The following is a 20,742-nucleotide window of genomic DNA, read 5'->3' on the forward strand; positions in this document are numbered from 1 at the left end:
TTTGACATTTTGTGAGATGACAAAGATGATGGCGTGGTAAGCTTACTTGGGACAAAACTGTATATGACAAACCAAATCTTTCCTTGGCTGTGTTAAGTGGCTTTGGAGCCCTCCAAGACCTTAGGACTCTTTATCTGATGTTACATGGGTCTCTAAAGATCAACTTTTGCACGAGGTAACCAAGTAGCAAAGAAGAGGAATGGGCTGGAGGGAGCTCAGTATGAATAAGCTGCATGGTGGAAAACAATTGTATTAATCCACTAGATTTAACCTTGGCATTTTCCCATAGGTTTTAGCATGCAAGCTGGTTCCCATAGTCCCTCCATGGTCCCCTGCCTTTCCTAAGCCACAGCGGCAAAAGGATAGGCAGAGGGAAAGAGACAAGAGTGAGCTGCTGCTATATGAAAAGTAAATGTAGCAAGGAGAACTGGAATGTGTCAGATACTGATCACTCACACCTAAGAGAAGTCAGGCAGCTTTGGTGCATAGTGAATGCATTTTTATGTGCATTTTGGTCAAGAACGATGACTTGGGGATGATCATCTATACTGCCAAATCTTTGGAGCATAACCCAACACATTTAATCATGTTCTGACATATCATTCTATTATAGAAAATATTCCCTTATTTACAAGGCATAAACAGTAAAATTCTCTGGAATAATGGAAATGTCTGCAGTGCTTAAGTGATTTGATAATGCATCTTGTTGAACATGTAGAAAGCTTTTCTTAAAAGCCACGAATGAGTTAATGAGTTTGCTTTCTGTTATACCTATGGGGTTATTTTTTTATATATATACACTGAGTTATTTGCAATTAATTTTTTACTCATAACAATTCACAATTATTCTCTCAATAGAAAATACAGTGGAACTGAGACTACAGGGTTTCTATGTGTATAGCCAAAATTTAACACCTACCTTAACCATTTGGATCTGAACCACTTTTTAATGTTGTCCAAACTGACAGGTCCTCCCCAAATGTTCCTCAGTTGGCTGTGTGTCCCAAGGTATGAGGTGGTTAAAGGAGAAACATACATTGGATATCCCAGGGGCTGATCACATGAAGAATTAATTAAGTTCCGCAAGACCTGTTTATTGTTCTGGATGCTTCCTCTCTCCGGGTTACGATTGCGTAAGAAAATCAGCTCCTGCTGCTGCCCAGCCCAAAGCCCTCTGACACACTCCTTGTTGACCTACAGGTAGGTTAAAAACATGTGGATCATGTGAAAAGGTTTGCTTCTCCAGATGCAGAACAACAGGATTTAGGTAGAATGGCAGCAGCTGTGTGTGCAAACACTTCCTGCCTTTGCACCAACAGGTTTTACGAACTTTTGCAACTACTCCCTGGTAAAGCCTGGAATGTAATTTCAGCTACAAAAATAGATGGTTTAGCCTCCAATCTCTACTCTGATAACTATAATCCATTTCTCCTTTTGGCCAGATTACTCAGTAGTACCATTAGTTACCACAGCCCTAAATTACTGCAGTATTACAGAGATGACGTATGTACCTTGATAACCTTGAAGCTCAAGTAGCTTTTGTGGAGCATGATAACTTTATATTCATCTGCTCCTTCATCTACCACATGTCTCAGGGTGAGCAGCTCCTCTCTGTTGGAGAGCACAGCACTGCGCCAGGCTGGGTCCCCTTCATGACAAATCACCACCTTCTCTTCAAAAGACTGGATTGCTTCATACAAAACTGCTGGGTCCTCATACTCATCTGGGCAGGTGAACTGGTCCTGGTCATCCAGGAAAAAGTATTGAAAAGATCAAGTATATTTGTAAACACACAAAAATTATTAACAATAAACAAAATCCTGTTTTTCAAACAGTTGCCAGCTCACCTCCTAAGTGACTTGCCATTTGATACTGCATGTCTTTGGGGAGGTGGAACAATTAGTTTAACATGAATATAGAAAGATATGATTTTTGTTTTATTGTATCCTGTTCTGATCTCATGTCTCTGCTAGACAAAGACAATTAGAGAATGCCAGCTTATCCACTTCATAAAAAGAAAGTGGGAAACCCCGTGAAACAGAGCTTTTGGGTAAGCTGGAGAGAGATCAGAATCACCTGAGACATTCCACAGTTCTTGCGGAAATACCTATTTTTATTCACAAAAATCTCCCAATAAAAGCACAGACTGGGAATGCATCAGCAGGTATCACAATATTGTGTTACTGCTTTAGCTGTTAAGAGGCAACACAGCCAGAGATAACATTCATAAAATGACTGTCAAATTCTCAGATATTAATTCACAGCAGTTCCACTTGAGTTACATTCAGAGCAATTATAAATATAATGCATGATAAAAACATATGATACTAAATCATAACGTGGCGGAGCAAGAACATAATCAACTCCAAGCTGCACAGGGGGTTGACCTGAAGAAATTGGAGTGACTCCAGAGGAGGCATGCCAGATTTTCACAACTGGAAACAGAATAGGGTTAGAAACAGCCTGACATAATCAAACAGCCATAATATCCTTCAAACCACTCTCCTCTCAGCCGAGTCTTTTAACATATGGAAGTGGTACATGTGTACTGCCATTCCTGAAAGGACTGATAAATTAGCAATGAAATTAGTCTAATCAATGTATTTCTTTTCAATCTAGAAACCATCTTTTTAGTATTCATGCAAGTAAAATTTGACATGACTGGCAGTTTTGAAATGAAAAACGCAGGGTCAAGCTCTGCAATACAACTGGTTTCAAATGGGCAATGAGGGGCTAAAGAAAAAAACATCAGTGAATGCAAAACAAATAAATGCTAAACTTTTCTGTTTTGGTTAATGAAGCTTCTCAAAAGAAGGCAAGAAGTTGTTGGGTTGTTTTTTTTTGACAGTTTCTGAGGTTTCCTGTGGTTCCTTAAGAAAACAGATACAATAGTAAAAGATAAAAATAAAAATGTAAAAAAGGCCCTACCTGGTGTAGCTTCAGAGACATTCGGATGGCTGGGGCAACAACCTTATGCAGTAGGTCCATGTCTGCAAAGACCCACTCATCTTTTGCTGCTATCCGAAAGTCTCCTTTGAACAGAGCGTGGAGCCCATAAAGAAAAGAGTCCAAGCTGTAAAAGAAAGGCAGCAATTATTCCCAGGAGTCATTCACATCTATCCAAGCTAGGCTCCTGCCAGCTCCTGGCCAGGTGCTGAGCTGTGGTGGTGCTCGAATGCAGGGCAAGCTCCTACAGTGGGTATAATGTAAGAGTCACATTCTGTATTTCTAAGCAGAAACCGTTCCTTGGGGTACGTGGTTTTCCTTCTGCTCGCACTGTAAATGACTGGCCATGAAGCAAGTGTGGCACCAGAATGAAGGACATCCTAGGTGCCTGGGTCATGGGGTGCCTCAGGGCCCTGATTCTCTGCAGCTGTTCCACAGAGACCAGGACAAAGAGTGCCAGCTGCCCTGCAGAAGCTGCCTCCCCATTTGAAAGTTTATTAATAGACCTTGTTACTCTTAGCAGTTCCTCTTGAAAGGTAAAACGTAAAAAAAAATACAACCAAACATAAAACCAGCTGTAAAAAATATTTTCAGCAAATCGGAGACTTTTGTCACAACACTCAAACCCAGACGCGAACATTAAACCAGATGTACCAAGAAGACTTCCAAGTTTCAGGAACTGTTCAGGAAATGGGGTGAGAGCATGAATCAAACAACAGGCATCTCAAACTGAAACAATGAGCCCCAAAGCAAATACGCTCTGGGTGTCTTTTTTCTAATATAAGAAGCGAGATGTAACCAGTTCTGCCTGACCTTGGATGATGGTGTGCCTGGAGCTGAGATTTAAGCAAGAGGCAAAAGGTGCAAAATGAAGCTGTTGTTAGAAAATGGTTGCACGAGGGCTTTGCGAAGGGAAACAGCCTTTAGCTCCAAACTGCACCCCAAACCATGAGCTTCCCACGACACCACAGCCACTGGTAAAATGCTTATATAGCAGGACTGCTATCCTGACGGTGCTCTGAAGAAGTGATCTTGAAATTGAGGAAAACAGAACCATCTGTTAAGAGCAAGCATCTCTTGCAAACCCACAGGACATGGTTTCTTCTACCTGCCAAGATTTAACAGCTGAATTTTTTTTTAGACTGTAAAGGCTCTGAGGAGCATCTGTATTAAGATGTTAACGGCCTTCATTACCGACCAGGCTTCCTCCAGAGAACACATCATCTTTCCACATAATTGAGATTTCTTAATTATTTTAGGAAAAGAAAAAACTGTATATTTTTTTCTATTCTCTGAGACCAAGAGAAGACAGACTGGGAGACTGCTTGGCCTATCTTCAGCTCAGACACATTCTAATTTTACCCTTGGTGGGTAGCAAGTTTTAGAAATTAAAATGGAAAGATATATATGTTGTTACCAGAAAAACAGCTGGATAGTGGTTTTCTCCACAAAAGCACCATGTAATACAAATCAAATATTCATCGGGACCAAGTCAGGAAGGCAGGGCTGCTGTCACTGCTGGGCAAATGAAGAGCATGGGGAAGCTCTTGTGAATTCTTAACAGATTGGCATTTATTAGTACTAAGTTACGTATTAAAACACACCCATGTGAGACAGGCACGTACGCTCAGATCTTCAAAACATTCAAGTACTGATTTCAACAGGAGCTGTTCTGTGCTTACAAGGAGTAGCTCATGATCCCCACTGACTTTCAAACAATCATCTTCACAGTTTACAAAATGATTATATACCCAAATCTTGCTTAATAGCCAGGAAAGCCCCAGAATAAAGCAGCTGGGTGGGGGAGAATGGTGAGTGCAGCCAGTGTGATTAAATACCTAACCTCCTTTGAACAGGTTAGGAATCAGGAAGGGTCCTTTTCACTCACCCACTAGATCAAACAAAGCTGAACACAGCTGAATCCTTGCTGGAAAAAAAACAGTTCTGTATCTAAATATTCTTCCAAGGATGAAGCTGAAAAAACCTGCCCCAAACCCTGCAACTAACACCTTTTATTCTGAAGTAACACCCTCTGTATTTGCTCTGAAAATTTGGCGGGGATGAAGGGAGGAGCAGGTAGGGAAGAGAACTGTTTTTTACATCATCAGAGGCTTCCAGAGCCAAATCTGAACACCAGAGCAGACAAAGAGATTGCATTCACATCAAAGTGTCTTATAGGTATCAGCACATGCTAAATAGGCTGCTGTGAACAGCAGTATCTCCTTAAAGAAAGGCCAGGAGTAGGACAGCTGAGCATCAGCAGAGGGAGCAGAGGGAAGCACATATTGCTCTCACTGTGCTTAGTTAGGGAAGACTCATCCATTTCTCATCCTTCTACATAATAAGTTCTTAACCAGCATTTTTAAGAACACCTAGGACTGCTACAGGGAGCAAAGCAGCAGAGGCACTAGTTGTGAGAGGCTGAAAGTAAATTATTTGATATATTGTATTTTCCACCAGGGAGGTCTGGAGGAGATTACTGCATTCACACAACAATGGATATATTTTATTCTCCTGTCAATTGTAATGAGGCTTTTGGGTACATTCTGCCCATAATGTGAGTGTCTGAAGCCATTATTTCTGTAGCACACAGCTCTTAATCCACGTAAGATACAGCTGTTGTTATTCTTAGCATTGTTGTGCTCTCTCCTGAATCTCTAATGAAATGATAAGGAAGCTGTAAAGCCAACAGCTTTGATCTCAGGCCTGACTCAAGGTTGTTGCTGCTTTCCTCATCCAGTTTTAACATACCTCAATTAGCAATCTGCTGTAGTTACAGGCTCATTCAAAATATTTAAAAAACCAGTTAAAGTAAATTCACATGCAGAAGAAATTACATTCATCAGGAAGATGAATCTCTGGCAACACATCTAAACCCCTGAGCCAAGCAGGAGCCCAAAAAGTTGCTGTCACAACTGCAAGCTATTTTAGAACAAGACTAGTAGGTGTGTGGGAACCATCAGCCCCTTGAATGTGCAGAAAGGAGGGGATTAAGTAGCACCACAAATACCAGAGGGAAGGCAAAAGAGCCAAGACAAATACTCCCTCCTACTGCATTTCCTACATTGCCCCAACAGCTGAAACTAAAAACATTTGATGCAAGCCTGAAAACAGCATGGATGAAGGCTAACGAGATGGTGAATAAATCTGTCTGTATTTTGCAAACCAGAACCCATCCTCTGTCTGAGGTTTATAGTCCTTTCCCAATAATAACTAGATTTATTTAAGGAATAAAGAAACATGCATGCCTATGAGCATGACTTGACTGTCACAGCTCACCTGAATGAAGTATTTTCAATGGTAGTCCCTCTAAATGTGCATTTTAAGTGACTGTGGTTGTGAGCTAAGAGTCAAACTTTTCTCCACTGCTTCCGCTCTACTCAGCTCTGGCAGACATAGAGCTGCACCCTCTGCTGCAGCTCCCACTAGCATCGCAGCATCACTGGCAGTATTGTGGCATTGTGTCCTGCCCCCTCAGATGCTTGGCAGTGCAATGTGGTGCTTGCAGGCAAGGGGCAAGTGAAGCCAGCTGCTTCCCTGGGTGTCAGCATGAGCTGTGGTTCCTCCAGGCAGAGGCTTTCCTTGGAGTGACCCTCTGTCCACACTGAGCGGTAAATGCCCAGAAGACACTCTGGTGGAGGTTTCATCATGTTGGAAGTATCTGATGAGAGATGCTTTATTAAGATAATTTTATATTTTTCCAAATTTGAAATGTGTACTAAACATTTATTTACTAGTAGGTCTAGTGGCCGAATAGAATTATTAACTAATTTTTTACAAATACACACTTAAACATATCCCTCATATGTGAATAAATGAATGGTAATGTCACGCCATTCTTCAAATTGCTTTTTGTGCAGGATGCTTCCTAATGACAGTTTAAAAGAGCAAGTGATTTGCACAGCAATGATCTGCCTTCTTAATGAATGCATTTATTGTGTAATCTAGTGTTAATGTTGGGTTTCTACTACATTTACATGAACAGGTACACTGAATAATTATTTACATATAGTATATAAGAGCATTTAAAATCTTGGTTTACATAGTGACATTTACTGATTAATAGATTAGACAAAATCATGTGTAAATGAGTGCAAATTGGTAGTTTACATACACGGTGTAAACTTGAATCTCAATTCTATAGTGCACAGCTCAGTGTAACATTACCTTTGCATTACTGTTCCTGCGCAGCAGTTGGATGAGCGTCACTCCTCAAGACACAGTAAAGAATAAACTTAGTCCAGCAGAAGTTTCCTACTACCTGCACAATTACCCCTGAGGATAAAACATGGATCACAGAGCACAGATTCTGGGCTAGTTTGTTCATGTTGGACATATCTGGAACATTTCATAGCAATAAGTGTGAGGAGGAGAAGACTACAATGCCTATCTGGCCATTGCATCTCAAACTCACTGTGAAACCTCTAGCGATGTTGAACACAAAATGCTTCACAGGCAGAATTAATAGAAAGTCCCAAGATAAAGTTCAAAGTAATTTCTCAGTGCCTACCAGAGTAATCTAAATAATGTGTGACAAAGCATGTGTTAGGAGCCCTGATCTCTTGCACAGTGAGCCAGCTCCCACCAGCTGTACATGCAGTACATCCCCCTCATGCACACAGGTTCTGACACTATCTCTGCAGAAAACTAAAACCCTCTTCAGAACCAGTAGGCTACAAAAGGTCCCCAAAATAGCATGATATCTCTTCAAGGAAAAAGACTTTAAGCATCACCTTGACTCCTTCAGCTACTGAAGACCTTAAGTACTTCTCCCCCATCTAACTGAACCTGCAACAGCCTCATAGCAAGGACAAGCAATAATCATAGAATCGGCATAGAATGGTTTGGGTTGGAAGGGACCTAAAAGACCATCTAGTTCCAACTCCCCTGCATGGGCAGGGACACCTCCCACTAGGTCAGATTGCTCAGAGCCCCATCCAACCTGGCCTGAAACACTTCTACAGAAGAGGCATCCACAACTTCCCTGGCCAGCCTGTTCCAGTGTCTCATGACCTTCACACTAAAAGAACTTCTTCCTAATGTCTAATCTACATCTCCCCTCTTCCAGTTTAAAACCATAATGCTTTAAATCACCCTCCCTAAGAGTTGTATCTCCATCAAACACAGAGAGAAGGGAGGGAAACCTGCCTTAGTGCCTGAAGTTAATCTTGGGAAACATCTCCTGGCTGCAGCAGCATTGCATGTGTTGGATGAAGTCTCCTTCCCCCTGGCATGCCATATAATTGTATTCCTATCAGAGTCCTGCTGACTTACTGTTTCTTTATGTCTAAATAAGTCAAGAAGATCTGTGTGAGGCAGTAAACACAGTAAGTATAGTAAGTGCTGCCCTCTGTGCTGAAGTGAATGTATTTGGGGAATTTTTGTTTACAAAGGCCTTGATGTCAAAGGTTTGCATAACCATCTTGCTCCTTAGTTAATGATTTCTTCTACTTTATTTTTGTCAATTAAAATAAATATAATTTTTTAAAGACATGAATAAATATATTTCACCAAACTAAGTTCATGTTTTGTAGCTGTAGCAATTTATAACTTGAACTGTGCTCCTCAGGTTACTTTTCTTTTTCCCCCCAAAAAACATCTTTCTAACAGTTGAAATGTGTTAAAGGTAATTTAACAAGGTGGGTAAGTGACACAGTTTTTCACAGTGAAACTTTTCTAGGGAAAGTTTTTGTCAAGTAGCACTGAAAAAGAAAAGATACTGTCAAAAGCTTCCACTTAATCCTTTTTATGTAAAAAAATAAATTTAAAAATACAATTATTCAATACTTCCCTGGAGCACTTTCTTAATAAAAAGAAAATCAGGAATTAAAGATACAGGATTATACAGAACAGATTTAGAAAAACAGGGAGAGAGCTGTGCAGTGCTTATGAGAACCACATTTTGTCCTCTTCTACAGTCCTTTTCTCCCCAAGAAAATTATTTTTGAGTAGGGAGCATCCACTCACCAAAATAACCTAATTTGGTTCACTGGCAACTTTCCAACTTCTGAAAAGATATGGCATAGCTGACTCCTGCAATTATTATTGAAATCTTCACAGAAGACTTTGCAAATAATTATTCTCAACATTCATACTCTCCAATTTAAGCTTTGGAAAGTCTCTGATAATATTATCTCTTTCCATTAACTACTGACCACACAAGCCAATAAAAATAGGTGACATTGTTATTGTATCTGTGCTAGTGCTAAAAAACTGTAATGAAGATTTTAAGATCCTGTGGAAAGTACATGCAATGTGATGACAGTTTTAGGAAGCTTTTGTGATATTTTTAGATGCATTTCTGATATCACTGTGCTGTATCTCTTGCAGCCCCTGATCAAATTCATTTTAATCTTGCCTCAAAAAACCCCCAATACAAATAAATAAATAAATAAAGCACAAATGCACATTAACTTTTCTGTTTTGTCCCCAAAAGCTAACATTTAGGTCATCAAAAATATAGGGCAATTTTAGAAATACTTATGTCTCACTAATTTGAGTGCCTAGAAATGAAGGGAGAGGAAACTCAACCCAGAAGAAAACAGGAAGGGAATGTGCAAAGTGTAGTAGAAAAGAGGTGATGAAGAAAGGCCACTTTAAAAAGCAGAAAGAAGCATCCCTGAACATTTTGTGTGACTGACTGAAGGAGGAAGACATAAAAACAGATGTTTCAAATGACTTAAGAGATAACAAAGCTAGAATGAATGTTTAAAGGACTGTTTAATCTTACAACACAAAACGTGTTCAATATAGCACAGATTGTCTTTGTTTGCTTGTTAGCAAGACAAATCCTCTCTAAGGAGCATGCTGGGATAGGGCTGGCTAGCTTTATTCACTGTTTTGTGCCAATACAGCAAGGTCACTTAAGAGACTGTATTTACTTATCTTCTGTACTGCTGCTAAACTCTTGTGAACACAGAGAGTTCTGATACATCTAATAAAAACCTAAAAGTAGGAGAGTAGTTAAGACTTTTTTATGGTAAAGATTATTTCATTAATAAAATGCCTTACTTATAAAATTAATTACTCAGGCTGAACACGTAGAACAGCATAAATGGGACTTTATAAAACCCAAACAACTCAAAACTCCTAAGAAACTCTAAGAAAAATGCAAGGTGAAGAGCATATCCAGGAAAAAACTTCACCAACCATATTTTAATTAGCCAGACTTTCTAGGAAGAAGTGTTTTGAATTAATTAATTAATTATTTAATAAGGTAGACTAAGAACAGATTAAGCTGCTATCTCAAGAGATTAAAGGTTCTCCCTTCCTTGGTAACCAGAATGAAGTGGCACAAGGAACAGGGGATACAGCCCTAAAGCAGCAGAGGACTTTCATGGATTTATTATTATTTAGCTAACTATCTGTCAGATGGCTTAGCAGTTTCTTCCCCTTCTGGAAGAAGCCAGCATTCCAGCAGCCAGACCAGGTGTGAGTGAACAAAAGCAATAACCATCAGTATCTATTTTTCAATGCAAAATTCTGTTTTACCATATGAAATCAAGACTGATATTAGTTATTAAGTGAACTAACAAAGTAAAAGATGTTCAGGGAATGGCAGAAAACTGATTAATTTTAGGGAGGAAAGAGATTTTGCTTTGATCTAATTTGCTGAGATTCCACATTAAGTGAAAAAAGACAAACAGGTCTTTGCTTTAAAAATGAGGGAAAAGGGTTCCTTAAAATTACCTGATGGCCATATTGTGAGCTGCAGTTCCCAAAGCTCTTCGACCCAGTATGCACAAGGCAAAGGAAAGTGTCACTAAAGGAGAATCTTCATCGCTGTCCAGGTGCTACAAGGTTTTAAGAATAGCATGTTATTCCAAATGCAAATCCCATCTTTAATAGCACTACAACACTATAAATTGTAACACTTGTAACATTTGCTTGTAGCTGGACCTGCACACAAAAGCGTTCTTTGCAATTAAACAGAACAAGAATCATTGCCATCAGAGGCTTTCTGCAAAGCACAAGCTTATTTTGCCCACTGGCTAGAAATGGAACATTGCAATCTCAGGTGGTGAGATCCCAAGGGGGGCTGTGGCAGTGGTGGTGATTTTCATGGGATTATGTTTGTTTGTTTGTTTTCCAGACCTGACATTCTAAACTACAGCAGATTCCTTATTGCTGAGAGATACTGCAATAGAGGCAGCCAAACCTCTTTCCATGGGACACAGTGCATATGAAATCTCTCACATATTCCAGAACAATAATCTATTTGGAAAAGTTTGGGGGAACGCACTTTTAGTGAATAACAAGATACATTTAAATTGTATACCATGGATGACATCAACCTCACATTTTAGCAAGCAGTCAAAACATTTCATTGACATTTATTAGCTCAGGAGAGTTTCTTTACTGATGTTTTTCAAAAATAAAACCTTGCTACTGAAACAAAAAACTGAAACAACCACATGAATGTAAAGTTTTAGGAAGGTACAGACTATTATGTCTGCCTATGCAACATGTGATTTCTTACAGCTTGCTTTGACTCTAAAATTGAAGCCAGTTATAACGGAGAAGGTAGCTCCTCCTATAAAATACACTGATTTTCAGGGCTATGTGTCCAGTGAAGCTTTTTTACATCTCACCTCCTACATGAATTTTAATATAGTTAGTCAATTGCAAAAACTGAGGTAAAATAAAACAATGTAAAACCATATATATGTGTGTGCCACTTGTTTGACCTTTTAAGTCTAACTCTGAGAAGTTTCAAGTCTATTGGGCATCTCTAAATCTATTATTCTATTTGAAAGTTTCAGCCACATAACAAGTGAAAAAGCATCACTCAACAGTGGCTTTCCCACCACCATTGCAATTCTTTGTGTGTCAGAACCTGGGAGCTGAGACACAGAGGTGGGAAACAAAAGAGATTAAATATTCCCAGTAGGAGAACATGGTGGGGAAGGCTCAGAGGACAATCCAATGAAAACAGAACTGGTGCAATTGTATTTAGGTAAGAGACATGAGAAGGAACTGAGGCGGAGAAGAAACATTAAGATTCAGCAAAATTACACCAGCTAAGGTCAGTGGCAGCAAATGGGATGTGCACTCAGTGGTTCTGAATGAAAAATGCACAAATAGGAGCATGTGTTGGCCAGGAAAGATACACTTCTCATATTTTTGCTATTATCAGCAATAATCAGGCTATTAAATCAAGGGAATATGCTTGTTTGAAACTGTATTCTCCCTCTGGGCTATTTTGAGTACTCCAAGGAAATATAGTAGTGCATTTCTGACAAATGATTGCTGACCATCAGCAATCTGAGTGGCTCAAAGCATGTGAATGTGTAGCTGTAAACCTGCCCTTGACCTTCTAGAGCTGCGAGGTAATTTCACATGTTTTTTTGTCATGTTTCACATTTGAATTATGAGCTCTCAGAGGTGACCTATATTACCAGAGAGTTAGTTATGCACTTCCCTACCATTTCAAGACCATAACCAAACACAGGCAAATGTTTGGAAAGAGTACACAAACATCACCAGTGTTTGACAAATGTATGCAAACACTGGCAACACTGAGGGAATGATCACATTCCCTGAACAGAGCTCACTCCAGTATTACTTCTGTGAACACTTATTATTTCCATGCTTTCTAGGGATGACGAAATTAATAGTGTTGGAAGTGTGCACAACAAGGAATTGATTCTGTATTCAAAGACTAACCCCTGCAATTTGTTCTAGTTAGAGATGTCCCTGCGTATTGCAGGGGGGTTGGACTAGATCATAGAATCATAGAATCTTAGGGGCTGGAAGGGACCTCGAGAGATCATCTAGTCCAACCCCCCTGCCAGAGCAGGGTCACCTAGAGTAGGTCACACAGGAACTCATCCAGGTGTGTTTTGAATGTCTCCAGTGAAGGAGACTCCACAACCTCCCTGGGCAGTCTGTTCCAGTGCTCTGTCACTCTTACAGTAAAAAATTTTTTTCGGATATTCACCTTGAACCTCCTATGCTCCAATTTACACCCATTACCCCTTGTCCTATCACTGGTCATCACTGAGAAAAGCCTAACTCCGTCCCCCTGACACTCACCCCTTACATATTTGTAAACATTGATGAGGTCACCCCTCAGTCTCCTTTTCTCCAAGCTAAAGAGACCCAGCTCCCTCAGCCTTTCCTCATAAGGGAGATGTTCCACTCCCCTAATCATCTTCGTAGCTCTGCGCTGGACTCTCTCGAGCAGTTCCCTGTCCTTTTTGAACTGAGGGGCCCAGAACTGGACACAATACTCCAGATGTGGCCTCACCAATGCAGAATAGAGGGGGAGGAGAACCTCTCTTGACCTACTAACCACACCCTTTCTAATGCACCCCAGGATGCCATTGGCCTTCTTGGCCACAAGGGCACATTGCTGGCTCATGGTCATCCTCCTGTCTACCAGGACCCCCAGGTCTCTTTCACCTACACTACTCTCCAGCAGGTCAGCCCCCAACCTGTACTGGGACATGGTGTTGTTCTTCCCCAAATGTAAAACTCTGCACTTCCCCTTGTTGAATTTCATCATGTTTCTCCCCGCCCAACTCACCAACCTATCTAAGTCTCTCTGAATGGCAGCACAGCCTTCTGGTGTGTCAGCCACTCCTCCCAGCTTAGTGTCATCAGCAAACTTGCTGAGGGTACATTCTATACCCTCATCCAGGTCGTTGATGAAGATGTTGAACAACACCGGTCCCAGTACCGACCCCTGTGGGACTCCACTAGTCACACACCTCCAACCAGATTCTGCCCCATTGACTACAACTCTCTGGCTCCTTCCTTTCAACCAGTTCCTAATCCACCTCACTTCCTGATCACCAAACCCATACCTGATCAACTTATCTACAAGGATGCTGTGGGAGACGGTGTCAAATGCTTTACTGAAATCAAGATAAACCACATCTACTGCTCTACCATCATCTATCCACCTAGTAATTTCCTCATAGAAGGCTGGATGACCTTTATAGGTCCCTTCCAACCCAAGACATTCTGTGATTCTATGATAAAAGAGTGACGATGCATCATTTAACTCCTATCCCAGGAATCACAACTACTACTACTACTACTAGTACTACTACACCCCCACAAGCTTACCTCTACCCTTTTTCTAGCACAGAACTGAATCCAGTCCAGATAAACACTGCAGAAACTAGCTCTTGTTATTCCTTGGAGGCATGGAACATAATCTTCATCTATGTTAATGTTAAACATTGCAAGGTCCCGTTCAATATAGTGCCACTTTGCGTAAGGCTGCAGTATCTTTTGGATGGATTCATCTTTTATCCAGTCAAGGATTTTGGGAGAAGTTGCTGTGAAGTAAATTATACTCTGTTGAGAAAAGGAGAAAAGGTTAGTCACTCTCTCTCTGGTTAAAGCAGATATATTTAAACAGAACAAAATAAATAGTACCACATTAACTACCCATAATGGTACATATTTCTCCTGTTCTTTACTGCTTGACATCATTGCCTCACAAAACTGTTCAAGTTAGAAATACAATAATAATTGATACCTAAATAGCAGACAACAGAAACAGACATAATATTTTTCATACCCTTCTGCCTTACAGGAAAATGAATACAAACAATAGACTGTTCTAAGAATACAGAGTTCCAGCATTCAAGCACGTTGATTACTGCACATTAGTGGGGTTCTAGAATCCGCCAACAATACCACCACTAAGGTGGTATTGCTAAGAGGTCATGCATGTTTTGAAAAATTAGTAGTAGGTGGTCACATGCTTAAAACAGGACTCTAATTCCTCCATGGACTTCCTGTTTTCTGGGAGACAAAGCTTTCCTAATTCTTTAATAAACAGTTCCACCATGATTCAACCACAAAGCTGAGATCTGACAGGTGTGTACAAGACAAGCCTTAAAACCCATTTCAACTGCAGTTTTCTTCCTGCATTTAGTAGCATTACTATCATTTGTTGATGAAGCCAGTAAAGAAAAATGGATTTTTTTCTTATATGTTGGGGTTAAGAAGCTAAAAAAGGATGTAACTGCGTTTGCTTTTAAAAGGCTGAAGGAGAAACAGAATTCAGCAGGAGCTCTTTTACCAAATGCAGAAATATCAGAAAGCATTAAGACTCATGTCTCTTATCTGTGCATGATTTTCTAAGTTTAAGTTCTTCTAACCACTGTGACTGGAGCCATTAAAATAATATATAAAATAAAACAATACTTAACAAATAATCAGTCTGAATTAAATTTAAAACATATTTTCAAAAGTATATGTAACTTCAGGAGATGTTCTGGTGCTGCAAAGGAAAGTGGCATCAGCTAGAAAGTTCCATTATAATTTTTTAATTATTACAATTTGTATTTTAATAGAAGATATTAATTTAAAATTGGATTCCAAAGCAAATGAGGGGCAAGTGAACATGACTGAACATTATGTAGTTCTACTTTACCCATGCAATGGAAATATTATTAAGTAAATAAAGGTATACAATGAAAATATGATGGATTAAAAAGGGAAGAGCACTACCAGCCCTTTTAAAAATCTGAGATGCCCTCCACTGTTTATCTTCCAAATTGTACAAAAATACACAAGCAAGAGGAAAATTAAGCTCCAGAGGAAAAACATAAGTGAGACAGATACAGACTGAGGATGGACCCTTAATTTCTTGACGTGGAGAACAATAAACTCTCTAAAAAAGATGCATGCAGAAACAATGGGAGGTGAAAACACAGTACTGAGCAAATGAGACTTCTTGAATACTAAAAGACATTTAAGGAACAATTTATTGAGAAGAGACAGAGGAGGCACAAGGCAAAAATATCACAGTAGCTGGGCAGGAAATTATTTCAAAATAGATGCATAAGGGCCACAAGAGGTGACCCAGTGTATTTGTGGAGAATAAAAACCCTTTTATAAGAAGAAATACAGGCCTTTCTAGGCGGTTAATGAAACTGCAAATGAAATAAATACATTAGGAATACGATGCTCAGTGCAACTCATTGTTTAAAAGACCAACACAGTAATTATTCTTGAAGGACAGGAGAACTGCAAGAAAGCATACATTGTCTTTGTTGATCTTCAAAATGGAGTTTGCTTCTTTATTATTCTCACCTATGTTTACAAAGAAGCAAATTCAGCTGGGGAAAAAAAAAAAATCAGACTCTCAATCAGATACAGAAATAGGAAAAACTTCTTCCACCTGATTAAATTCTGTTCGTAGTAGCTCTTCCTAGGTATGTGCACAAGTAGATCCTCAGCTATATGGCAATTAAAAAATAATATGGTAAATGTTTACAACATTGCAAGCTATAAACTAGCAGCACTCCAAATGCTCAGTGCAATGGAAGTGAAGCTGCTGCTAGAGTTCCAGCCTAAGTGTTTTCTGAATTTGTGATTTGTGTGACCTGAATACTGCATTAACAGTTCTTCTTACAACTACTTTCCTATGCTGCTAGAATAAACTGTCAGGGCTTTAAAATGTTACCAGTGAAATTGTGCAGGGTCTTTACAGTTAAAGATTCCTCCATAAGAAACAGCTGGGGAAGGAATGAATTCTCATCTCTGTTTCTGACACTGTGTATCTGGAGGTTAAGTACTAAATAAACAGGGCAATAGATGACATCACACACAATACGATCTTATCACCCTCTGAGACTGCAGTAAGGATTTTACCAAATCTTATCAAAGCTCCTGTTTGTGGAAGAAACTAGTAACTTGAGAAATAGAAGAAAAATCTTCATATAGCTTTCTTTTGGGAAATGTCATTCTAAAGGGATCTCCTGAGGGGAGAAGCCCAGCCCAGGCTAATATCAAAGCTGCCAGCAGGTTGTTATTTTCTGTTCGTCCTTCCCTAAGAAGGGAAGTAGATTAAGGGACTGACACCTTTCTAAGACTGAAGGACTGTAAATGCAGTATTATAGTACTAGCTCAACTAAATCCAACCTAGAGAGATTCAGTTTACACCTTCAAAGCAACAGGTGATGAACATACCAAAAGCTTCATACAGTAGAGTTAGAGCCACAGCTTACCTCAGCTGTGTAACCAACCTCCCTTTTACTCAAACCAGGACCAATTAACCTTATCTGTCCCATGATATGGGACAAAAGTTTGTCTAAGCAATCTTACCTCAGGTATGTCCAGAACCAGAAACCCTAAAGTAACTTCAGTTTTACTTCCCATGTTATGTACCTCACATTTTCCACAAGTCCTCTACACATTAGTTGACCTGATGGAACTGAAAAAGTTCCAGTTTATTAAGCTCAATTCTTTGCTGCTTTAAACTAATGAGCTACTGATTTGATTGCAGCTCAGACTGGGATTTTTTTCAGGCTCATTTGCTATCAAGCTGAATCACAAATCAGCTTGCATCACTTCACATTCAGATTTATTCAGGCTACCTTTTAAAGTAAAGCAAAGTAATAGTAGCAACATATTCATTTCAGTTTAAGAAAGGGTTTGAGAGAGTAAGATGTTGTCTTGCTGGATTATAAGGTTCAATTATTTTGACAAATTAGTATCTGTGATCATTGTGATCTTAATAACACTGCAAATATGGAACTGATGTAAATGAATTGCCATTTAACCAATGGAATAAACCAACTTCAAATGTGTTGTGGTATATATGTAAACACAAAACAGCAGGTAAGAAGGAGGTTTGCACTACTAAAAAAAGTACATTTGAGAAACTGCTCTTCAGATTTTTCCCAATAACTTTATGCTTGGTTGGTTTTTTTTGGTTCCCCCACATCCAGAAAAACCAGTGGAAAGGCCAAGTCAAGAAGAAATATCAAACTGTTCATGAAGTTTTGCTTTGTAAGAATGCTTCTTCTGACTTTATCACTAGAGGATATTAACTCACCTTCTTGGTTTCTGCTGAAGCATGCCTGCAGTTTTCTGTACTAACTTGAACTTACTAAGTATAAGTGGTCAAAATTAAATGTAGCAAAAGGAGACACTAGTTAGTTACCCCTATCTAATACCAAGTCAGTCTGGCTGACAGTAGTGCAAATGTATGAATATAAAGCAAAAAAAATTTCTAATAGGCAGCCCGCATTCATTCTTTTTGACAAACCTGTCTGTGAGTGCAGTCCATTTTACCAAAGAGTTTACCTTTATATAGTATCTGATAAGTATTCTCCTCAGATCGAACACCTGCAGCATCGTTGCAGCATTGTTATCAATGATGCTGTATCCTTCCAGGATGTACTGGCTTCGCGTTATTTCCCACGTCAGCCATCGGAGGTTAAAGGCTGCATTACATGATAACAAGTGAGGCAAGTGCCCAGGTTTACAACAGCAGCAGCCTTCATTGTCTTCATCTCCTTCTGTTATAGCTTCCACTTCTCTCTGCTGGCAGTATGTCCCTTGGCAGTGAGAAAAAGAGAGTATGCTGCCAGTTATTTGGGGAGGAGGAAACAAAGGACTTTTTCCAAGCTGAAAAATTATGACTGAAGGCTCTATATGCTTCTGATCTAACAGAAAGAGCTACAACAACAAATTAGATGTGCCAATTGATCCAAGTGCAGTAGCAAATAAAGAGCTGTACATTATTTATTTACTATCACCTATAAAACCCAAAGGAGACCCGTTCTAGACATTCAGTTCTGAGCTGAGCTAAACTACAGGCCACAGCTTCTGCCCTAATAAAAAATCACCAGGAAGCAACACTAGAAAGTTTCACTCCATCAAGCACATGAAGCAAATTGATCCAAATCTCACTCTGCTTCTTCAAATAACATACAGGATGCAAAGAAAGATTTTACAGTGTGTCAGAGCACTCATAAAATCTGAGTTATAGCAAACTATCTTGGAAAGTAGGTTTCGAAAACAATATCCAATGGGTTGTTATCTCTCCGGTTGTCCTCTAGTACTTCAGATCAAGCATCTCTAATGAATAGCACTTGTGGCAGTGTATCGTGAGGACAGAACAGCTTTCTAATTAGCCGATTACACAGGCTTTAGAACAAAATAGAGTAAATATTTCTGAAAAAAAAAAGATGTTAATTCAAAAAGAAGTCATGAGGCAGATGCAGAAACAAGAATACATCTGCTGTGCAGACTAGATGGTCAATATGAGCCCTTTGGGATCTGAAATCTCTGAAAATATGGGGTTTATACCATGTAGGGCACTACAAATCAAAACTGAGGTGGGCACTCCTGTGCTCTCTCCACTGTTCCCAAAATATATATGTCCTTGATTTTTAAAAAATCTATCCTCTGTGGGCTGTTGCTGAACTTACTCTCCACTAAATTTGTACATAAATCACCTTTCAAGGCCATCTGCTATGGTGCAAGTTACACATGTCTTGCATGGGCCTTCTGCCACTGGTTGGGTACCACTCCATGATGGAGCTGGCTCCATCAGCCTCCAGATAGTCTCAACAGGAGAGGAAGGTGTGAGACACTGTACTGCAGTTCAACAGCTATGGACTCCCCTCACCAAGACCCAGTCCTTTGTGTCACTGTAAATGGGAGGAGAATTTGACTATGTTCATCATCTGCATGTTGGATGGGGAAAGAAGACAGTGTCAGTTCCAATCCCCTGCAGTTTGCCAACACACCAAAAAAGAGCCTGGAGCAAGGTAGCATCTCAAAAGCCTTTCAGTGAAGTGTCACAACCTTCGGTTTGTATCAACCCAAGTAGTACCCAGAATATTCCTCTCTCCTCAATATGAAAAGACTGTCAAATATAACAAAATATGTTAATGTATTGGTTATCACCTTCTCTTTTTGACTGCACACCTTCTAAGATGTATCCAGCAGGCAAAAACACAAGAAAAAAGAACAGAAAGTTCTGAAGGAAATGTGTGAGAAAAAACAGGATTGTACCCCTAAGAGATGGGGTGGAGGAGAAAGATCCAGGATATTTCAGTGCTCTCCATTACTTTTCTATACATGAAAAACTTGCACTGGGTAACCCACGTTGTTCACACACTGATATGTATTCCTCCTTGGAATTCAGGGATATACAATATGACCAGTTACTGTCTTCAAACAATTCAAATATGAACAACTTTCCTTTCAAGACTGCCACAAAGTACAAAACATGACTTATCAAGCTGACATTTCCAGTTGGACTGGACATGAACTGGACTGCTTCTGCTTCATATTTCACAGATTTCTAGATGAATTAACACTCACTGCTCAGCGGCAAAAAAGCAGCAACTGCTCTGGGTCAGTCTATGCTTGTGTGAAATCAAGTCGAAAGACATTGTACTCAAAGTGAAGTAGGGGGAGGCATATTCCTTTATACCTAGCTCAGAAAGAGTAAAATAACTACTCCTCACTGGTTCTGTTACTATTGCTAGTGTGTTTATTTTTGAAAGTTAAGAGGTCTCTTGGTATTAAACTGATTTAAGAAGAGATACATCTTCATCCCAGGTGCTAAATTAAGTATTGCCAAATATTTATAAGTGATGAAAAACACAAGCCTAATAAAACATCTGCCACTGATGCCCTTACAACTAAGGGAACCAAAGATTGCTTTCCTGAGTCTTTGTAACTCTATTATTAAATCTTTTTTGTCTTTTCTTTTGGTATGGAAATATCACATTTCATTCATATAGAAGGCTGGTTGTGTTTCTGTGTGCTCTTTGTATTGTCTCTGTTAATAAATACCAAATATTATTACTGGAGATTCTCTAATTACTAGCTTTCTAAGGCCTATATTTTGTGAAATACAGGGCCTAAAGAGGCTGGCAAGGCAAATAATAGGCAAATTCAAGAGATCCTCAATGTTTGAGGGAAGCTGTCATCACATGCATAACAAACGGAAGATGACAGAACAATTATTTGCATTTTCAGCAAGTTCAACAGGTAAAAACATCTCCAAGCAATCCTTGCTAGGTAATT

At 39.5% G+C, this 20,742-nt stretch overlaps 1 protein-coding gene across 1 annotated transcript in view; it reads right to left on the minus strand.

Moving 5' to 3' along the window:
* PCNXL2 (pecanex-like 2 (Drosophila)) overlaps window positions 1–20,742 on the minus strand; it is a 155,917-nt gene that overhangs the window by 9,135 nt on the left and 126,040 nt on the right. The window contains exons 26-31 of the mRNA XM_010004553.1: window positions 18,001–18,254; window positions 14,012–14,253; window positions 10,636–10,728; window positions 2,929–3,073; window positions 1,512–1,742; window positions 920–1,194 (exon numbers count right to left, since the gene is read on the minus strand). Of these exons, the coding sequence (XP_010002855.1) occupies window positions 920–1,194; window positions 1,512–1,742; window positions 2,929–3,073; window positions 10,636–10,728; window positions 14,012–14,253; window positions 18,001–18,254 (1,240 nt within the window). The remainder of the gene's footprint in view (window positions 1–919; window positions 1,195–1,511; window positions 1,743–2,928; window positions 3,074–10,635; window positions 10,729–14,011; window positions 14,254–18,000; window positions 18,255–20,742) is intronic.

Source organism: Chaetura pelagica, unplaced genomic scaffold (genome assembly GCF_000747805.2).
Source record: "Chaetura pelagica isolate M959 unplaced genomic scaffold, ChaPel_1.0 scaffold9, whole genome shotgun sequence".
Lineage (NCBI taxonomy): Eukaryota > Metazoa > Chordata > Aves > Apodiformes > Apodidae > Chaetura > Chaetura pelagica.